The following is a 23,605-nucleotide window of genomic DNA, read 5'->3' as shown; positions in this document are numbered from 1 at the left end:
AGGGCTCTTATAACCCAATATAAATATGGGCTTGATATGAACACTTTTCCAAAAAAAAAAAATGAATGGCTAAAAGGCACATGAAAATATGCTCAATATCATTAGTCATTAAGAAAAGGCAAGTTAAAATAATCAAGAGATACTACTACATACTGAGAAAAATAACTAAAATTAAACAGACTGACAATACTAAGTGCTAACAAAGATACAGGACAACTGGAACTCCGACACATTGCCAGTAGGGATGCAAAATGATATGGCACTTGGAAAAACAATTTCACAGCTTTTTATGAAGTTAAATCTATGCTTTCCATATGACCCAGCAGTCCCAGTTCCAGCTATTTACTCAAGTGAAATGAAAATACATCTATACAAAGACTTGTACATGAATGATTAAAACAGGCTTATTCACAATAGCCCAAACTGACACTATGCCAAATGGCCATTATGTGGTAAAGGAATTTTTAAAAATTGTTATATTAATATAGATATATAAATATTTATGTACCCATACATTGGAATATCAGTCAGCAATATAAATGAAAAAAACGAATGGATCAATATTCAAAAGCTTTATGCTAAGTGAAATAAGCCAGACAAAAGGCTACATACTATAGGATTCCATTTTTGTGACATTCTGGAAAATTCAAAACTATAGTGATAGAAAGCAGATCTGTGACCACCACCATCTAGAGGGAGATGTGACGGAAATGACTACAAAGGTGCATGAGGAAACTTTTGGGGGTAATGCAAATATTCTCTACCTTGATGGTAGTGGTAACTGACTATATGTATTTGTCAAGCCTCATCAAACAATATGTTTTAAAAAGACAAATTTCACTGTATGTGAATTATACCTCAATAAACCTCTCTTTAAAAAATTATGTTATAGAGAAAAAAAATTATGTTATAGGGACTTCCCGGGTGCTGCAGTGGCTAAGAATCCGCCTGCCAATGCAGGGAACATGGGTTCCATCCCTGGTCCAGGAAGATCCCACGTGCCGTGGAGCAACTAAGCCCGTGCGCCACAGCTACTGAGCCTGGGCTCTAGAGCCCGCGAACCAAAACCACTGAAAGCTTGTGCGCCTAGAGCCCATGCTCCGCAACAAGAGAGGCCACCACAATGAGAAGCCTGTGCACCACAATGAAGAGTAGCCCCCGCTCGCCACAACTAGAGAAAGCCCACACGCAGCAACGAAGACCCAACGCAGCCAAAAATAAATAAAAAATAAAATTAAAAAAAATTATGTTATAAAAGATCTCAGAATTGGAGAAAGATGACACTCATTAGTATGTATAAGTTCAACCATGCCGGTAAAAACAGCAGACAATGTGTGATGTGTCTACTTGAGAGTCATACTGAGATTTAAAAACTCTAATTTGCAGTTTTGGACAAACAGAATGTGAACACATCTATCTGTAGGGATCTAAAAACATAATACCAATTAAAAATGATTGACTTACATAAAAAAAGATTATTTGTAGCAATTATGTAGGAACACCATGGAAAAAGCTGGCAACAAACATGAATATATATAAGTCCTTTAAATGAGAAAGTGTAATATATATTATACTCCCTCATCAAAGTATACCCATATATAGAAAAGGATCGATATATGAACAGGTATAATAGTGTTCATTATACTACTGTTTACTTTGAATATGTCTGAATTTTTCCATAATAGAGATTAAAAATTAAATGGCAAAGACATGTTGCAGTATGCAAATAAGCTGCATAATTTAAAAAAATTAAATACATTAAATAATTTGTATCAAGACAAACACATGATGGCCCAGCAATGAGTACCTTGGCAATAGCAGTTTGTTTAAACATGCGAGTAAACAACCCCACGACAGTCTTGGTGGCACCTGAATTTGGAGCTCCCATTAATTTTTCCCACTCTTCAAAGCTGGAATTCAATTCCTATGTAGGAGAAAATAATGTTTAGAAATACAGCACAAAGAACATAGCAATTAATGCAATAATGAATCATGTCCTACTTATTTTTTTATACAGAAATATATATATATGAAGAAAATTTCCCATAGGTGCCAGTGTGTTGATTTAAAAAACATCAATCAGTGTGGATGTAGGTCAGACACATGTTTACGCTAATGACAGAAAGCAATGACAAGGTGTGGGAGGAAACCAAGCCCTTTGCTAACATCATATATCAAACAACTGCAGCCTTCTCTTACAGAAGAGCATGCAGTCAAGTAAAAATAAAAATTTTATGTAAAAACAAAAACTTAAAGAACTCATAGTAGCAAAAATATATATGGTAGCAAAGCATCTTTTACTAAAAGCATTGAATTTATTTAAATAAGCATAAAGATGGGGAATATTAGTTAAATAAAATGTAACATAGTCATATATTAACTCTTATTTTTCTTTTGTTAAAATAATGGATACAGAAAATCAGATCGTTTTTATTTTACCAATAATATATTGCTCAATGTTTACAAAATTCTTAGTCTCAGCTTTCAAGACAAAACAAGGCAATAAACAGTCTCTGTTGACAAAGTTATATCCAGATTTGAAGAAATTTCAGAGACTATAAAAGCACTGTACTCCCCAAAAGTAAATGTAGACAAGGATTACCTAATCTTGTATTACCAATTCTGGTTTCTAATATGTTGAACTTTACATCTTACAACATGATCACAGAGCTTCAGGATTTCAAGAACAGGGGGCTGGATCCAAATTATCCTAGAAGACAGCTACTCGTACTTTAAAAAAAAAAAATCCTACAGCAAGAAAAATAACTTCCCTTGATAATTATTGGGCTTCACACCCTACATATACTTAGAATTCTTTTTTTAACATCTTTATTGGAGTATAATTGCTTTACAATGGTGTGTTAGTTTCTGCTTTATAACAAAGTAAATCAGTTATACATATACATATGTCCCCATACCTCTTCCCTCTTGTGTCTCCCTTAGAATTCTTAATACTAAGTCTATGTTGCAGTTGAAGTGCTTTTTTTCTCTATTTAGCAGAAATATATTTTTTAATGACTAAGATACTAAATCTTTTCACATTATTTGATGACTAAATTTAAATTCTTCCTGCTCTCTTCTTGAAATGATACAAAGCCAATTCATATGGCTCTATTAATTAAACCTATTTTAAGAAAGTGGACTTTTCCTTCTGTGAAAAATGAAATATGTGCTATCTTTCACAGTATAATTTAAAATGATTTCAAATAAGACTCTCAATCAAACACGGGTTCTCACCTTGGCTGCCGCTGCTGGAAGATCAAATGGAATACGCTGTCTGATTTTAGGGGGCAGTTGGGTTAAAACTTCAGCCTTTAATCTTCTAATCATTATGTCACTTAATAGCTGATGAAGTTCGTTAAGATTTGAGGCCCCTCTGCAATCCCACTGAGGTCTTTTACCAAAATATCTGTTAATATAAAGAAAACACATGTAGCAAAGCTGAACTTTAGAGTAAGAAAACAATTTATCCAGTGTGTTCTTCCTTTTAATAAGGAGCCATGACGCTGTTTATTTCTTTTTTTTTTTAAGATTTTTTTTTTTGATGTGGACCATTTTCAAAGTCTTTATTGAGTTTGTTACAATATTGCTTCTGTTTTTATGTTTTGGTGTTTTTGGCCACGAGGCATGTGGGATCTTAGCTCCCTGACCAGGGATCGAACCCGCTCCCTCTGCATTAGAAGGCGAAGTCTTAACCACTGGACTACGAGGGAAGTCCCTTTACTTTTATTTTTGAATGCAAATTAGTTTCAAAAAGCTCAGCTTTAGAAATAGTAATGAATAAGATTACACATTACTCTCAGCTGTAGTAAATGTTAGTGTTTAAACATAGTGTTTATACTGAATTAATAAAAGGGTGGGATGAACAGATAACTATGAATACCACTGGCATTGTATGACCTCACACGTGGATGACCTTTGGATGACCTCACGCGTGGCAGTGTGTTTAGCAGATCTAGCCCTAAATAAGCACTAACTGCAAGTATACCAGCCAGTATACGTAACAACCAAAACCAACTAAAATGATTTCTACAAATTCTAGGAGGCAATATTATCTCCCATTGAACTGTTAAGCACAGCAGATAGATCACTTGGTGATCTCTTCTTTTGAACCACTGGATTGACAGCAAAGGAAAAAAAAAAGGTACAAATGCCCTATGAAAGAGAGATGGCAGAGAAAACATCAGAGAATAAGTGATTTCAACAAACGTTTAAGTCAGACAGACAAGCGATAGCTGACCCGACAAAAGAAAGTAAGCTACAACTTAAAATGTTTGCAATAGGGAACTTATCCTCTAGATCTCTGAGAAGACCAGGAGTTGGAAGCACCAAGGACTGGGGTAGGTATTAAATCGAGTGGACCTATTGAACTTAGGCATCAGGACAGCTGGCCTAATGGCATCCCTGAATCACTGTGACAACCCCACACAAATCCACAAAATTCCCAATCATCTTCAGGGGCCAATACTACTAAAAATAGCTACTAGAGAATAATTAACAAAGGAAAAATTCCTGTTAGGTTGTATTATAATTACTAATATTAAAAATTAAATAACTATTCATTTTAGTGGGATTTGGTGGTATATAATGCAAACAGTGTCATTTTGAGAAACCTGGAACTTGGCTGACATTGTTTTTTTTTTTAGTTTAATGTATTTTGATAGCAAACATACAGGAATAGTACCAAAAACATTAAAATCATGTATTTGCATGTAGAATTGATTAGAAAAGTATAGTGAATGGATGGAACTACTGTATGATAAAATGACAGACCCCACTTAGTTGTCATCAATAAGAAATGTACTTGTTTTAAAAAACTAAGGGCTGGCATTGTAAAAAATTTAATAGGTTTAGTTATAATTGTTATAAATTGAATTACTGAAACTTGTTTATTGAAATATTTTGACTTTTTAATGCTTTATGTCTCCATATTTATATTAAAACTTTATACACTAATGAAAATGGAAAAATACTTGCCAATAACCGATTCTGTCACCTATTTTTCCATTCACAATCAAGATACTTAAGTACATTTTGACCTCACGGTTAAAAAAAAAGAAAAAAAAATCTAATTTTTGTCAATTATCTCTTAATAAAACTGGAAAAATAAACTGAACAGGAAAAAAATCTAATGTTTAGGACTACAGAAAATGAGAAAAAGATGTTGGGTCTTTTTTGGTTGCCATTAAAATGAATTCTTAAGCACATTCTCCACCTTTGCAAAACATTGGGCAAGCGTACAACATGCTAAGTGGAGGTCTTTTGGCACAATTATTCCACTTTGGTACAGAAAGCACACAGGTGTTGTCACACAGGCTAACCACATAGGCCTCACCTGCCTCCTGCAGAGCACAAAATAGTTGAGCACCACATGCACAGGTCTGTTTTGAAGTCGGAGCAATCTAATTTCAGGTGCCACACACTACCAGTACCAGGCCTGTAACAATGAGGTTTCTTCACCCCTCCAGGAGAAAGCACTCTATTGAGAGAAGCTTTTGTAGCCAGTTGCCTCCTGGGTGCTTTGTCACTGGTTGATTGCAAGTTCTATGCTTGGTGTAAATGATGGTTTAGAGAAATCCTTTCATCCACCCTCCCTAATTCTCACTTCTCTTTTAGCTGGAGTCAGACTCCTTGAGGTGGTATTGACTTTAAAGAGTGTTGGCTTCTGAGCCCTCAGACTCAAGTTTGGGGTGCAAAAGGCAAATGAGAAGGGGAGGGAGGGCTAAGAGATGCCACCTGTAAAGACCTGGTCTCTTCCCCTTAAATTTGATGTAAATTATACATACTTTTTGGAATATCCTATTCTTTCTTAAAAACAGCTTTACGAAGATATAATTCATAATTCCATACAATTTACCCACTTAAAGTGTATAATTCAATAACGATTTCTAGTATACTCACAGATATGTGCAACTACCACCACCACAGTAAATTTTAGAACATTTTCATCATCTCAAGAAGGAACCTCGGGCTTCCCTGGTGGCGCAATGGTTAAGAATCCGCCTGCCAATGCAGGGGACACGGGTTCAAGCCCTGGTCCGAGAAGATCCCACATGCCGCGGAGCAACTAAGCCCATGCGCCACAACTACTGAGCCTGCACTCTAGAGCCCGTGAGCCACAACTACGGAAGCCCGTGTGCCTAGAGCCCGTGCTCCGCAACGAGAAGCCACTGCAATGAGAAGCCTACGCACCACAATGAAGAGTAGCCCCACCCTTGCCGCAACTAGAGAAAGCCTGCACGTAGCAACGAAGCCCCAACGCAGCCAAAAATAAATAAATAAAACAAATAAATTTATTAAGAAAAAAAAAAGAAAAAGAAGGAACCTCGTATCCTTTAGCTATCACTCCCTTAACCGCTGTCCTGTCTACCCAGCCCTAAGCAACCACTAATCTATTTTCTGTCTCTAAAGATTTTCCTATTCTGAATTTTCATATATATGGAATCATACAGCACTGTATAGTCTTTTGTGACTAGCTTCTATTACTTAGCATAATATTTTCAAGATTCATCCATGTTGTAGCAAATAATATTCCATTGTATGGATATACCACATTTTGTTTATTCATTTATCTGTTGATAGACATTTGGGCTGTTTCCAACTTTGGGCTTTTATAAACAATGCTGCTATCAAAATTCATGTACAAGTTTTTTTGTGGACATATACTTTCATTTCTCTTGGGTATATACCTAGGAGTTGAATGGCTGGCTTGCATGGCAATTCTACATTTAATCATTTGAGGAAGTGCTAGACTGTTTTCCAAAGTAGCTAAACCAGTTTACATTCCAACCAGCAGTGTTCAAGGATTCCAATTTCTCCACAACTTCATCAACACTTGTTACGTGACTTTTTGAGTTTAGCCATGCTAGTGGGTATGAAGTGGTATCTCACTGAGGTTTCGATTTCTATTTCTCTGATGACTAATGATGTCAAGCATTTTTTTTTTCATGTGCTCATTGGCCATTTGTATGTCTTTGCTGGAGAAATGCCTATTCAAATACTTTACCCATTTCTGAATTCGGTTGTCATACTGACTTGTACGAATTCTTAATATATCTAGATACAAGTCCTGTATAAAATGTATGAGTTACAAACAATTTCTCCTATTCTGTGGGCTGTCTTTTCATTTGTTTCTATTTACAACTTTGTTTGCTTAAGTTACCATTTATTTCAGATGTTAAATCCTAATGTTATTTACCTTGTTGTGTTAAATAACATTAGAAGTGGGACCTTATAGCATGTTGTTACTTGATGTTGGGAAGGATGATGCACACTGTGAATAAAGAAAGGTGACCAGTCTTTCCCTAATAGGAGCTATTCACCATCTACTTTTATTGTAGCCACTCAAACTTACTTTTGTATAGATGGCTGCTGGTTTTTATTTTAGAACTATATTCTTAATGAATTTTTAAAAAAATCAAAGTGACACATGCAATAGTTTTTAAACTTCAAATAAAAAGACTTCCAAGGAAATAGGGTCAGTAAGTTCAGGCTTTGATTTATCCTCTTTGCTTCAAACTCAGGATAGGTAAAATATAAAGAGAAAACAAAAATCCACATTTGGGGATAAAGACAAGGTAAATGCCTCTGTAGTCCAGAAACAGAACAAAAATGTAAAGATGAGAGCAGGGTTAAAGCCATGAAGCTGCTGTTTTATGTTTAAGAGAAGGCAGTAAGAATCAAGAATCAGGGTTGTAAGGACAAAGTATTTTTGGTACAGTGTTAATATAAAATGGATTTTCTAGGAACCATAAATGCTGTTAACGCAAAAGGATATTGTACTTTGCTTTATTAGAAAATTAACCCAAAGTTGTTTGCCACTTTGGAAAATCATGTCACTGGCAACAGTGACACTGAAGTAGCTGCCTTGCAAACACACACGGCTATATTAGCTTGTGTTTGTAGAGCAAGTGTTTATAATGATTCCATACAGACATCAACTTTCATCAATTTTATGATTCAGGTTCCCCTCTTTAATATGAAATTCACAGAGATCTATTAGTTTAATTGTAGCAGTTCTTCCCTCAATGGTATGTAAAATAATAGTGCATATTATAATCAAGGCTGTCTTAGATTCAATAAAATCCAGTATAAATATACTTATTTCACTCTTTTTAAAATTGACTTCCAGTGTAGTCATTCCTATCTAATGATTATACAGACAAGATGGTGGAGTAGAAGGATGTGAGCTCACCTCTTCTTAAAGAAACACCAAAATCACAACTAACTGCTGAACAACTATTGACAAAAAAACATTGGAACCTACCCAAAAAGATAGCCCACATCCAAAGACAAAGAAGAAGCCACAACGAGACATAGGAGGGGCACAACTGTGATAAAATCAAATCCCATACATGCCAAGTGGGCAACCCACAAGCTGGAACATAATTATACCACAGAAATTCTTCCACAGGAGTGAAAGTTCTGAGCCCCACGTCAAGCTCCCCAGCCAGAGAATCTGGCTTTGAAGGTCACTGGGGTTTGACTGCAGGAATTCCACAGGACTGGGGGAAACAGAAACTTCAGTCTTGGAGAGCACACACAGGGTTTCGTGCGTACCAGGACCCAGCGGAAAAAATGAGTGACCTCATAAAGAGACTCCAGACTTATTTGCTAGAATTGGAAGGTCTCCTGCGAAGGTGGGGAGCAGCTGTGGCTCACTGTGGTGACAAGGACACGGGTGGCAGTAGTTCTGAGAAGTACTCATTGGTATGAACCCTCCTGGAGGCCACCATTTTCTCACCAAGACCTGGCCCCAGCCAACAGTCTGCAGGCTCCAGTGCTGGGACGCCTCAGGCCAAACAACCAACTGCATGGGAACACAGCCCCACCCATCAGCAGACAGGCTGCTTAAAGTCTTCTAAGCACACAGCTTCCCAATAAACACACCCCCTGACATGGCTCTGCCCACCAGAGGGACAAGAACCAGCTCCACCCACCAGTGGGCAGGTACCAGTCCCTCCCCGCAGGAAGCCTGCAAAGCCTCTTAGACAGCCTCATCCATGAGGGGGCAGACAGCAGAAGCAAGAAGAACTATAGCCCTGCAGCCAGTGGAACAGAAACCACAATCACAATAAGTTAGACAAAATGAGACAGCAGAGCAATATGTCCCAGATGAAGGAACAAGACAAAACCCCAGAAGAACAACTAAGTGAAGTGGAGAGAGTCAATCTACCTGAAAAAGAATTCAGAGTAATGATAGTACAGATGATACAACATCTCAGAAAAAGAATAGAGGCACGAATCAAGAAAATACAAAAATCAAAAGATTTATAGACAAGCAATAGCTAAGAGAATTTAGCATGACCAGACCAGCTTTGCAACAAATGCTAAAGGAACTTCTCTAGATGGAAAAGACCACAACTAGAAACAAGAAAATTACAAATGGAAAAGCTCCTATCTATTTACATTCAAAAGTACATATTATTTTATTTTATTTTAGTTTGCATAATTTTTATTTTTCCCCTGTGTTATGCTGGGTTGTATTAGTTTTTAAAAAAATTACCAGTAGACATAGATTATTATATTTATGTATTTTGTTTCAGTATTAGGGGAGCATTACACAATATTTATTACAAAACGTGGGCATTAGGTCAATAGGGTTGAGAAACACTGCTCTACAATACTACTACTTCCCTGCTCTTATCATGGTCATTTACACCTATTATGTACTATATATGTAAGACTAAGTTCTGAGAAAAAAAGTTATTTAATATTTGTGCATGTCAATCTTTAACACAAAGTAAATAAATAAAAGCCCGTAAGGAGCAATAAAGACCAAATAAAGTAAACGAACAAACAAAACCCCCACAACGTTTGAGGAAGATGAACGCACAAGATCTTAAATTAGAAAATTGTAAGTATTATGAAGGTAAATGTAACATGACATGCAATACAACATAGCTACAAAGATGGCAGAATAGTGACTCTTACCACAAATAAAATGTGAAGAAATAGCTCATAAGCTAAAAAAAGGTATTAAACGGAACTCCTCATACAGTCAAATTCTCTTTACCTGGATAGGTGTACACCAAGGCACGTTGGTAGTTATGAGTTACTCCATCTCCTACCTTCTAATTGCTCCCACACAACACTAAGTTTAGTTTCTCAAATGCAAATTATATTATTCCCTTCCTTAAAAACTTTCAAGAAAAATATGAGCAATGATGTTTCTCTCTTCCAATACCATAAACTCTTACTTTATTTTTAAGATTTATTTATTTGTTTGTTAATTTATTTTGGCTGCACTAGGTCTTCATTGCAGTATGCAGGATTTTTTTTTTTTTTAAGATTTATTATTTATTTAATTTACTTTTGGCTGTGCTGGGTCTTAGTTGTGGCATACAGGCTCTTTGTTGCAGTGCGTGGGCTTCTCTCTGGTTGTGGCGTGTGGGTTTTCTCTTCTCTAGCTGTGGCAGGCAGGCTCCAGGGCACGTGGCCTCTGTAGTTGTGGTGCACAGGTTCCAGAGCACATGAGCTCTGTAGCTTGCAGCACGTGGGCTCTAGTTGTGGCATGTGGGCCTACTTGCCACATGGCATGTAGGATTGTAGTTCCCTGACCAGGGATCAAACCTGCATCCCCTCCATTGTCAGGTGGACTCTTTGCCACTGGACCACCAAGGAAGTCTCCAGGATCTTTTTTAGTAGCAGCATGTGGACTTCTTAGTTGCAGCATGCAGACTTCTTAGTTACGGCATGCAGAGTTCTTACCTGTGGCATGCAGACTCTTAGTTGCTGCATGCAAACTCTTAGTTGCGGTATGCATGTGGGATCTAGTTCCCTGCCCAGGGATTGAACCCAGGACCCCTGCACTGGGAGCATGGAGTCTTACCCACTGGACCACCAGGGAAGTCCCTCTTATGGTTTTTAAGTGTTCTTAAAAATTCAGCTTGGAAATACAATACTAAACCAGGAGTCTCTCACGCTTTATCAGTTTTATGAGATTAGACGATAGTCATAAAACACCACTAAATATGGGAAATTAGTTCTTCCTATTATCTCATGCTCTCTCAATTGCCAGCCCCAGACTCATAATCATGAAAGTTATGAGTGAAATAATAATGACTGAAAATTTCCCCTAGTTAATGTCAGATACCAAACCACAAATCCAGAAAGCTCAGAGAATATCAAGCAGGATAAACACCCAAAAAACTACACCCAGGCATACCACATTCAAACTTCAGAAAATCAAAAATAAGGGAAAAAACATTGAAAGAAGTCAGGAAAAAAAAATAAAACACCTTACATATATGGGAGCAAAAATAAGAATTATATATAACTTCTCCTCTGAAACGAAAGGAAGAAGAGAGTAGAGTAAAATATTTAAAGTGTTCAGAGAAAACCCCACCACCCTAGAATTCTGTACCCTGCAAAATTATCCATCAAAAGTCAAGGTGAAACAAACTTTCTCAGACAAACAAAAATTGAGGGGATTTGTTCATAAGACCTGCTTTGCAAGAAATATTAAATGAAGATCTTCACTGGGACAAAGTGAGACAGTGCCATGGACATACATGCACTACCAAATGTAAAATAGATAGCTAGTGGGAAGCAGCCACATGGCATAGGGAGATCAGCTCAGTGCTTTGTGACCACCTGGAGGGGTGGGATAGGAAGGGTGAGAGGGAGACGCAAGAGGGAGGACAAATGGGGATATATGTATATGTATAGCTGATTTACTTTGTTATACAGCAGAAACTAACACACCATTGTAAAGCAATTATACCCCAATAAAGATGTTAAAAAACAACAAAAAAAGAACCAAGTGAGAAAAATAAAAGTCCCTGTGAAGAGAAAATCAATAAATAAATGAAGATCTTTAGAAAGAGAAAAATGATGTAAGTCAGAATATCAGATCTACATAAAGAAGGCAAGAGAATTGGAGAATTAATGAGTGAAAGTAAAATAAAAACTTTTATTTTTCTTATTTTTAATTGATCTAACAGATCACAGTTTGCTCAAAATAATAACAGCAACAGTGTATTCCATTATCTCTCTATATATATGCTTATGTATAACTGAAATGAGTGACAGCAATGATACAAGGTACTAGAGGGAAGAATGAGGATTATTTTGTTAATATAAGATACTTGCGCTACTCATGAAGTAGTATAGCGTTGCTAGACCATGGTATAGTGATGACTTTTTAGATACAATACCAAAGGCATGATGTATAAAAGAAATAATTGATAAGCTGGATGGACTTCATTAAAATTAAAACTTCTGCTATTTGAAAGACAAGTGAAGAGAATGGAAAGATAAACTCCAGACTGACACAAATATTTGCAAAAGACACACTAATGAAGGACTAGTATCCAAAATATGCAAAGAACTCTTAAAACCCAAGAATAAGAAAACAAGTAACTCAATTTTAAAACAGCAGGATTTCCCTGGTGGCGCAGTGGTTAAGAATCCTCCTGCCAATGCAGGGGACACGGGTTCAAACCCTGATCCGGGAAGATCCCACATGCCGCGGAGCAACTAAGCCCGTGAGCCACAACTACTGAGCCTGCACTGTGGAGCCTGTGCACCGCAACTACTGAGCCCATGTGCTGCCACTACTGAAGTCTGCGCACCTAGAGCCCATGCTCCGCAACAAGAAGCCCACGAACCACAATAAAGAGTAGACCCCTCCCGCAACTAGAGAAAGCCTGTGTGCAGCAACGAAGACCCAACACAGCCAAAAATAAATAAAGTTATTTTTTTTTAAAAATGGCAAAAGACCTGAACAGACATCTCACCAAGAAAGATATACAGATTTCAAGTAAGCATATGAAATGATTTACAACATCATAAGTCATTAGGGAATTGCAAATTAAAACAATGAGATACCACTATACATCTATTAGAATGGCTAAAATCCAAAACACTGACGACACCAAATGCTGACAAGGATGTGGAGTGATAGGGAATCTCATTCATTGCTGGAGGGAATGCAAAATGGTAGAACTATCAAGTCATGAAAAAATGTGGAAGAAACTTAAATGTATATAACTAAGTGAAAGAAGTTAATATGAAAAGGCAACACTATATGATTCCAACCAAATAACATTCTTGAAAAGGCACTATGGAGACACTAAAAAGATAAATGCTTGCTAGGGCTTACAGGGGAGGGAGAGATGATTAGGTGGAACACAGAGAATCTTTAGGGCAGTGAAACTATTCTAACAAAGGTGGATACATGCCACTGCACCTTTGTCAAAACCCATAGAATGTGTAATACCAAGAGTGACCCCTAATGTAAACTGTGGACATAGGGTGATAATGATGTGTCAATGGAGTTCAATGATAGTACAAACGTGCATTATGTTGCAGAATTTCAATAGTGTGGGAGGTTGTGCATTTGTGAGAAGAGGGGATATATGGGAACTCCCTGCACTTTCTAGTCAATTTTGCTGAGAACCTACAACTGCTCTTAAAAAATAAAGTTTATTAATTTAAAAAAGGGGGTGTTGCATATTTCGGTTTCTACCCTGCACATTTCCAGGATTCCCTCCCCAAAGCCCATTAGGGCAACAGAACTTCTGAGCTAAGGGTGCCTGTGCTGATGTCAGACTGTTTGAGATCTTGGGCTGGGGAGCTTTTAAGTGCCTAAGACCAAGGAATTTTCAGAGGCCTATGAGGCTTTTTTTTAAATGAAGTTAAAAGAACAAATTTGTGTGTGTGTGTGTGTGTGTGTGTGTGTGTGTTGGGGAGTATGGTGTACAAAAGCAGGAGATTCTGGGACTAGGAAACATTCCTGACTTTAGGTCTTAGCCATTTCTTTCCTGATCTTTAGTTTCTAAAATGCGTAAAATGTGAAAGCCCACTATTTTGGGGGAATGGTTGAATAAAATGTAGGTGATGCCAAACAGGGACTATTAAGCAACTATTCATTAAGAAGCAGTTGATTATATGTATGGAGTAAGAAAAATGTCAAAGGTATACAATAAATGAAAAACAGAAGTTGTAGAGTAATATGTTTGATACGAAAGATTATGTATATGTGTGTGTACATGTGTATGTCTGTATAATAATGGAAACAGTGCTGGAAGAATATGCAGCAAAATATAACATTGCTAATCTTGGGGGTAATGGTGGTGGGGATTAAAAGGGTTGACATAAAAACTTTTTTTTTTAACTCCCATTTTGTTTTTAGAGGCATACTTCAGAGATACTGTGGGTTCAGTTCCAGACCACCACAATAAAGTGAATATCACAATAAAGCGAGTCACACAAAGTTTTTGGTTTCCCAGTGTATATAAAAGTTATATACAAGTTGCATACGAAAGTTGCATATAAAAGTATACTGTAGTCTCTTAAGTGTGCAACAGCATTATGTCCAAAAGAAAAGTGCATACCCTAATAAAAATATTTTATTGCTAAAAAATACTCAGCTTCAGTGAGTCATATTTTCGCAATAATAACATCAAAGATTACTGATCACAGACACCATAACAACTATAATAATAATGAAAACATGTGAAATATTATGAGAATTACCCAAGTGTGACACAGAGACATGAAGTGAGCAAACACCACTGGAAAAATGGTGCTGATACACTTGCTTAGATGCAGGGTTGCCAGAACCTTCGATGTATGAAAAAATAAAGTATCTGAGAAGCACAATAAAGTGAAGCACAATAAAATGAAGTATGCCTGTACTTTGTCTACCTGTTTATAATAAGCAAATAATGCTTTTGTAATTTAAAAAATTCAATTCAGAAAAAAAATCACAACAAATTTCACAATTTAAAAAGTTTATAGGGGCCTCCCTGGTGGCTCAGTGGTTAAGAATCCACCTGCCAATGCAGGGGACACGGGTTCAAGCCCTGGTCTGGGAAGATCCCACGTGCCACGGAGCAGCTAAGTCCACGAGCCACAACTACTGAGCCCGCGAGCCACAACTACTGAGCCTGTGTGACACAACTATTAAAGCCCGCACGCCTAGAGCCCGTGCTCCGTGACAAGAGAAGCCACTGCAATGAGAAGCCCGCACACCACAATGAAGAGTAGCTCCCACTCGCTGCAACAACAGAAAGCCTGGGCACAGCAACAAAGACCCAATGCAGCCAAAGTTAAAATTAATAAATTTATTTAAAAAAATGTTTATAAACACCTACACTTGTTTCCAAATCCAGGAAAAGAACATATTTTTATTAGTTAACTGGACACACATCTATAATGCTTTTCCCACATTTTCCACTGCTTACCCTTTAATTGCCTCTGTAATATATTCTTTAAAGAAATAGGATAATTCAGATTTTACTCAAGCATGGATGACCAAATTTTATTTTCTATTAATAATAATTTTTAAAAGTTTCTTTCAGGTTCATAACTTATCATTACCATGTTGTGTAAAATTTTTTGGAATTGTCAAATTTGAAAAATCTTCCATCAAGTTTCTGCTATATATGAGCTGTAAGAATTGGAATTATTTACAGATTAATCCTCTGGCTCTGTACCTTTCAACCTTGCTTGTCTTCCATTACTTACATCCTTCCAGCGTGAGTGCCAGAGGACAAGCTCACACTGCAGTACAACTGCCATCCTTGCACTGTGCGTATTCCTGGAAGCCATTCCTACATTGGGATGGCTAGCTATCACCTAAAAATAGCTAAAAATGGAAATTACGGAGAACCACATGAACTCAAACTAAGTGTACCCCCAATAGAGTTTCCTCTTAGCCTGATCCAAAAACTGCTCGCTGACACCCAACACCACCACACAAATATATATATGTGTGTGTGTGTATATACATACATATATATAAAAATACATATATATATAAATGATGGACTGAAAAAAGATCTTTCAATCTATTGAGATTAAAGTAGCCTACATCTATAAATTTGACAGGACACAAAATTGTGAAAATTGCCGAAGTCCTTCCCAGAGCCTTGAAATGGGCCTATGTAAGTGAGTGATTCTGAAGTTTAAGGTTCATTAGTTTTATGGGAAGGAAGGAAAATTATAAAACAAGTCTGTAAGCACAATGGCAAAGAAGGTGTATACGTGAAAGAGGAAAGGTGTAAATGAATAAGAAAAAAAAATTTTTTAAAGACCAAGCAGCAGCAGTATGCCTTAGGGTATAATTAAACATTTAAACATAAAGAAAATGTAATTCCTAACAACCTAAAATTAACAACAACAACAAAATTTCAAATGTCTCTAAAGAAGTTAGGAAACATGAACCTTTAAAACTTTTTTGGAATTAATATAGCCATTTTCTCATTCAGATTTACAAAGTAAGTAAAAACTCATTTCTCCTTTTCTAAACAATAAACATAAACTTTTTTGTATCTGTCTTTTTGACCATGTATAATTAAAAAGAGGCATTTCTACATAGGCACTTGATATTAGCTTATGATGATGAAATTGGAAGTTTATGGCAAAGAACATACATGCTTATCTGTGTTCATGAACACACACACGCGCGCACACACAGAGTTAACTTTGGACTTTGGAAATTACCCTCTGACTTCTTTTTTAGAAGTTAAGTTCCCTTGTGTACTTTTGCAGCAATCCCTTTCTTCTACTCCCAGCTCCTGGGAAACACTGATCTGTTTTCTGCTCCTACAGTTTTGCACGTTTCAGAATGGTACATAAATAGAATCATACAGTATGCAGCCTTTTAAATCTGATTTCTTTCACTTTGCATACTGCATTTGAAATTCACCTATGTTATTGAGTGTATTAGTACTTCATTCCTTTTTATTGTGATGGATATCCATTATTGCATGGATATTTTATCATTTGTTTGTACATTCACAAGTTGAAGGACATCTGGATTGTTTCAAGTGACTATAAATAAAACTGCTGTAAACACTTGCATACATATTTTTGAATGAACATATGTTTTCATTTATCTTGACTAAATACCCAAAATGGGATCGCTGGGTCGTATGTTAAGTGTATGCTTAACTTTATAAGAAATTGGCATACTTTTTCCCAAAGTTCCTATGCCATTTTGCATTCCCATCAACAATGTATGTGAATTTCAGTTGTTCAGCATCATACATTACCATCATTTGGTATTGTCAGTCTGTAAAAATTTTACCTGTGCTAATGCATGTGTACTGGTATTTATTGTGGTTTTAACTAGCACTCTCTAATGACGAATGATGTTGAGCATCTTTTCAAGTGCTTATTTGACCTCACCTTATTTTATTGGTGAGGCCTCTCTTTCAACCATTGAAAAATGTTTTCTCTTTCTTTTATAATGGAGTTTTGAGAGATTTGATATATTATTTGATATATTCTTTTATAAATTCCTTTTTATATTTTAAAAATTATATTTTATAGACATATGAATATATATATTCCTTTATCAAATACGTGCTTTACAAATATGTGTGTGTGTGTGTACCTTTTTTTTTTTTTTTTTGGCACGTTGAGGGGCATGTGAGATCTTACTTCCCCAACCAGGGATGGAACCCATGCCCCCTGCAGTGGAAGCACAGAGTCCTAACCACTGGGCCATCAGGGAATTCCCACAAATATTTTCTACTCATCTGTGGCTTGTCCATTCATTCTCTTACCAGTATCTTTGGAAGAGACCTTTTCAATATTTATGAAGTAAAATTCATCACTTTTATCTTTCACAGTTCATGTTTTTTGTGTCGTATATAAAAAAATGTTTGCCTAACCCCAGGTCACAATGTGTTTTTCCTTTATTTTCTTTGAGTTTTATAGTTTTAGGTTTTATATTTTAGTTTACAATCCATTTTTAATTGATTTTTTCAATTTTTAAATTATGGTAAATACACATAATATAAAATTTACCATCTTGACCATTACTAAGTAAACAGTTCAATGGTATTAAATAAATACATAATGCTATACAACCATCACCACAGGTCATCTCCACAACTCTTTTCATCTTGTAAAACCAAAACTCTATGCCCATTAAATAGTAACTCCTCATTCCCTCTGACCCGCAACCCAGGGCAACCACCATTCTACTTTCTGTCTCTATGATTTTGACTACTCTAAGTACATCATATAAGTGGAATCATACAGTATTTGTCTGTTGGAGACTGGTTTATTGCACTTAACATAATGTCCAGGGTTCATTCATGTTGTGGCATATGTCGGAATTTCCTTCTTTTTTTTTTTTTTTTTTTTTTGCGGTAGGCGGCCCTCTCACTCTTGTGGCCTCTCCCGTTGTGGAGCACAGGCTCCGGATGCGCAGGCCCAGCGGCCATGGCTCACGGGCCCAGCCGCTCCGCGGCACGTGGGATCCTCCCAGACCGGGACACGAACCCGTGTCCCCTGCATCAGCAGGCAGACTCTCAACAACTGCGCCACCAGGGAAGCCCTCCTTCTTTTTTAAGACTGAAAATTCTACTGGATGTATAAACCACATTTTGCTAATCTATTCGTCCATTGATGGACACTTGGTTTGCTTCCATGTTTAACTTATTGTGAGTTACACTGCTATGAACAAGGGTACAAATATCTCTTCAAGACCTTGCTTTTAATTCTTTTGGGTACATACCTGGAAGTGAAATTGCTGAATTATATGGTAATATGAGCTCACTGCCTTCTGGCCTCCAAAGTTTCTGATAAAACATCAGCTGATAATCATTTTAACGATCGCTTCTATGTGGCAAGTTGCTTTGCTCTTGCTATCAAGATTCTCTTTGTCTTTGTCTTTAGAAAGCTGGATTATAATGTATCTGGATATGGGCCACCTTCAGTTTATCTTATTCTGGAGTTTGTTGCACTTCTTGGATGTTTATAATCATATCTTTCATCCAATTTGGGAAGTTTTTAGTCCTTATTTCTTCAAATATTCTCAGCCCCTTTTTTCTCTCTTCTCTTGGGACTCTACAATCCACCTGCTGCTCTGTTCCATGGTTCACACAGATCCCTTAGGTTCTGTTCACTTTTCTTCATTCTTTTTTCTTTCTGTTCCTCAGACTTGAAAATTTCCATTGTCCTATCTTCAAGTTCTCTGATTCTTAATTCTGCTTGCTCAAATGTGCCTTTGAATTCCTCTAGGAAAATTTTCCTTTCAGTTATTTTACTTTTCAGATACAGAATTTCTTTTTAGGATTCTTTTTTAGGTTTTCTATCTCTTTATTAATATTTCCATTTTGTTCATTCATCATTTTCTGGACTTTCTCCACATCTTCCTTTAGTTCCTTTGAGAATCTTTGAAACAGTTGTTTTAGTCTTTGTCTAGGAGATCTGCCATCAGGTCTTTTCCGGGGCAGTTTCTATTTTATTTTTTTCCTATGAATGGGCCATACTTTCCTTTTCCTTTGTATGCCTTGTGATATTTTTGTTGAAAACTGGACATTTGAATCTAATAATATGGTAACTCTATAAACCAGATTCTCCCCTTCCCCATGTTCTACTGGTTTTTTTTTGTTGTTATTGCTTATTGTGGTTTTGTTTTTCATTTTTCTTTTTTAAATTTTTGTAGACTGTCTCTGTGCTAAGGATCCGCCTGAGGTATAAACTTAAGGTCTTTTCAGTTCTTTTCTGAGCCTGTGCCTTTTCCTGGGCATATGTGGTCCCTTTCAAATGTAACCCATGTATATAGTTATTTTTGAATGTCCTAATGTCTGGCCCCCAAAAGGGGAAAAACAGAAAAGTGAAGGCAGGAGGTAAATGGCACTAACCTCTTAAATTACCTGGAAGTGACATAATCTGGAGGGGAAAGGGCTTGCAATAATAGGGAAAGGTGAAACAACAATGGATGCTCCCACTTCATCTGCACTTCCGTGATCAGAAGCAGCAATCCGTGATCAGAGTACAGATCTTTGATAATATGGAGAACAGGGGCCTATTTGCCCAGCCTGGCTCCCACAAGCTGTGTGCAAGTTGCTCCAGGAACATGTATATAGCTGTCTGCCACGAGGCTGGAGATGGGCGATGGGTAGCTGTTTACTGTGGCAAGAGTTGGAATTGACTGAAATTAACCACAGTTTATTATCTAAGTCTTCCCCTGGAAGTTGCAAGTCTTCATATATACTCCAGACTTTCAAAATACTGACATCAGACAGACTCTGCCAGTGCAATTATTGTCTAGGTGGGGAGACAGATTCCTGATGTTTCCTACCGCACCACTTTCCAGAATCCTCTAAAACCCATTTTTAGTTAAATTTTACATAAGGTGTGAGAAATGAACTGAGCTGCTGCTGCTGCTTTTCCTTTTTTTTTTTTTTTTTTTGCATTTGTATATCTAATTGTTCCAGAAACATTTGTCGAAAGACAACTTTCTCCATAGGACTGCCTTGCATCTTTGCCAAAAATCAATTGACTACCAGGCTTCCAGGTTGGTGAACACATGGAGATTTCGGGGAGAGTGGAGCACCTAGAGAGGGCATGGTAGCTCCACACCCTTTCCCCATACCTTGTCCTGTGCATCTCTTCCATCTGGCTGTTTCTGAACACTTAGGACAAAACTGGAATTTCTGACAAGACTAAGGAGGACCCGGGAAGAAAATTAATGTCAAAGAGTCTAGAGGCCCAGAGCTTCGTTTGAGCCCTTGAGAATCCATGCTTCCCTACCTGACCCTGGAACCTGGCCCTGAAGGTGTTAAGCCAACCTCACGTTATCAGCCTTGACTTGGATGATGGATCCTAAAAAGAATTAACAAAGGCCTAGAAAAAAACAGCAGAAAGAAAGAAATTCAACAGAATCTGGCAGTAAACTATACCTCAGGACAAGCAGGAAGTAAGATTTAACATACAATCTTCAGTTCACCATATCTCTTTTTTTCCACATGATCCAAGAAGGTGCTGCACAAACAAAAGACTCTGTATCTCCCAAGAAATAACTCATAAGACGTTAATGAGAAAATCCCTTCTTCCCGGAGCGTACCCTCATGACACCTTAATTCTGAATAAACTGGACCATAAAAGCAAATCAAGACCTATGTCACCAGACTAAGGACATTCTGAGGAAAGCTGGATTCCGCTCAGTCAATGCCTCTCATTCAATATCTAGAAAACAATGCTCTATTCTTGTAAAATGGGCTCAGCAGACACAGTACAGGAGAATTCCAACTATTAGTTAATTAAGGGAAGGACTAAGGCTGTAAAAGGGAGTGACAGAGAAACAAAGGGAGGAAACAAAATAAGAGAAACAAAAGGAGATGAAGTAGAGGCAGTTGGGCTGGCATCATAGTCATGGCGGGAGGCAGAATGCATGGTATAGTAAAAATTCTACTGGTAATTTGATTATTATTGCATTGAACCTATAGAACAATTTGAGAAAAAAGGTCATTTCAAAAACATTGAGTCTTCCAGTCCATGAACACAGTATTCCACTTCACTTATTTAAATCTTTCATTTTTTCCTTAATGTTTTATAGTTTATACATATCTAACTTTATAAGAAACAGCCAAACTTTTTTCCAAAGGTGGCTGTAGAATTTTGTTTTCCCACTACAATATTTGAGTGTTTAACAACTAAACAATTTGACAAATGATAGAAATTGGAGAAATTTAGAATGTTCCATTCTCATATTAAATAATGATAAACCATATATTTAATCCAGTGTGTAGTTCTGGTTTTATCACCCAAGAAGAATACCACAGACTAGAAAATGTTTAGAAATGGGAATAATTTAATGTAAATATGCCAGAGGGTGGGCTTCCTTGGTGGCGCAGTGGTTGAGAGTCCGTCTGCCGATGCAAGGGACACGGGTTTGTGCCCCGGTCTGGGAAGATCCCACGTGCCGCGGAGCGGCTGGGTCCTTGAGCCATGACCGCTGAGCCTGCGCGTCCGGAGCCTGAGCTCCACAACTGGAGAGGCCACAACAGTGAGAGGGCCGTGTACCGCAAAAAAAAAAAAAAAAAAAAAAAAGCCAGAGGGAGAAAATGAAGTAGGGAAGTTCTATTATAGGAAGATAGAATGAAAAATTGGAATTATTCAGAGTGAAAACACTAAGAGAACTTACAGATAGAACTGATAAAGAGCAACAGTCTAGATAAATAAAACATAAACTTGTTCCCCAAATCCTGAAATATTAGGATGCTCTGAAACTCAAGAAAGGTATCACCATGAAAAGAGCAGACTGTACATTACAATGTAATCAAGCTGTGGAAAAGAGGAATCAACAAATTGTGATTTTTTTCACCCTAACCATAGTCGGTTGATGGAATGAAAGATATGGAAAATACTGGAAGAAACATGAAGAATTTATTTCTTCAATGCAGTGAGACAGTTGGTTTTGGAAATGTTTAACATTTAGGGAACTAACTGTAGAGATCAAGAATTTTAGAAAGCCCAGTGTTCTGAGATAAAATATGCTGCTCAGAAGACCTTACATGTTTACCAGTATAACTGGACAATCGAGTGCTCTAAACTTGAAACTGCAGGAAGAAAAAAGAGGCTGCTGCATTGGTCTAAGAGAGTATAGGAATTCAGATGCAGCTGAGCCACGTGCATGGGACAGATGGCTTCTCAAGAGTGTGTTCATCTCCTGTTAGTAAAGCTCTTTGAGCTCTGTAAAATAGCAGATTCTGAAGCACTAGGAATCAATTCAGTGAAAAGGAGTTCAAATGTGTAGAAGAAATTCACATAGATGGAAGTAATGTTTTGTGTTTCTTAAGCAAACCAAATCTTAAGATGTATTTGAGGGACTTCCCCGGTGGTCCAGTGGGTAAGACTCCGTACTCCCAATGCAGGGGGCCCAGGTTCAATCCCTGGTCGGGGAACTAGATTATGCATGCATGCCGCAACTAACAGTTTGCATGCCACAACTAAGAAGCCCGCATGCCACAACTATGAAGCCTGTGTGCCGCAACTAAGAAGCCTACATGCCTCAACTAAAAAAGATCCCACATGCCGCAACTAAGACCTGGCACAGCCAAAATACATAAATAAATTTTTTAAATTAATTAATTATTTTTGGCTGCATTGGGTCCTTGTTGCTGTGCTCAGGCTTTCTTTTATTTGTGGCGAGCAGGGGCTACTCTTCGTTGTGGTGCATGGGCTTCTCATTGCAGTGGCTTCTCTTGCTGTGGAGCACAGCCTCTAGGTGCGCGGGCTTCAGTAGCCATGGCATGTGGTCTCAGTAGTTGTGGCACACAGGCTCTAGAGCACAGGCTTAGTAGTTGTGGCACACGGGCTTAGTTGCTCCGCGGCACACGGGATCTTCCCGGACTGGGGCTCCAACCCGTATCCTTTGCATTGGCAGGCGGATTCTTAACCACCGCACCACCAGGGAAGCCCCAATAAATAAATATTTTTTAAAACTCACAATGAGATACTACTTTGCACCCATTAAAAAGAAAAAGATGTATTTGAATCATCAAAGTAATTGTGGTCAGGACCAAAAACAGGTGAATAAACTGAGGCAAACTACTCACCTAAATAAAGTACTTCTGGAATTACAGAGATAAACAAACATATGAATCCAAGAACTGTTTTTCTGGCTATTTAGATAAATTTGGGAGCAAGTTAAAAATCTCCCTGGATCTATGAAAATATATTATGTCACAAAATAACTCAAAATTTTAACGTAACTTAGAAACACCATGAAAATCTGAGATTAGACTCATGAATACCCAGAGTGTAAGCTCCTTAATGGCAAGGACCATGTCTTATTAATCTTTGCATTCCTAGCACCTAGCATTGTGCCTAACATATAATAAGTAGCTTATGA

General features: G+C 37.4%; 1 protein-coding gene across 5 annotated transcripts in view; it reads right to left on the bottom strand.

Annotated features, from left to right (window-relative positions):
• Window positions 1-23,605, bottom strand: part of ZRANB3 (zinc finger RANBP2-type containing 3) — a 275,954-nt gene that overhangs the window by 72,526 nt on the left and 179,823 nt on the right. For all 5 annotated transcript variants that reach the window (XM_032638607.1, XM_032638608.1, XM_032638610.1 and 2 more), the window contains 2 exons: window positions 3,238-3,409; window positions 1,808-1,924 (listed from right to left, as the gene is read on the bottom strand). In XM_032638607.1, coding sequence (XP_032494498.1) covers window positions 1,808-1,924; window positions 3,238-3,409 — 289 coding nt within the window. The remainder of the gene's footprint in view (window positions 1-1,807; window positions 1,925-3,237; window positions 3,410-23,605) is intronic.

This window comes from Phocoena sinus, chromosome 7 (assembly GCF_008692025.1).
Source record: "Phocoena sinus isolate mPhoSin1 chromosome 7, mPhoSin1.pri, whole genome shotgun sequence".
NCBI classification, from domain to species: Eukaryota; Metazoa; Chordata; class Mammalia; order Artiodactyla; family Phocoenidae; genus Phocoena; species Phocoena sinus.
This window is presented reverse-complemented; position numbering and strand designations above follow the sequence as displayed.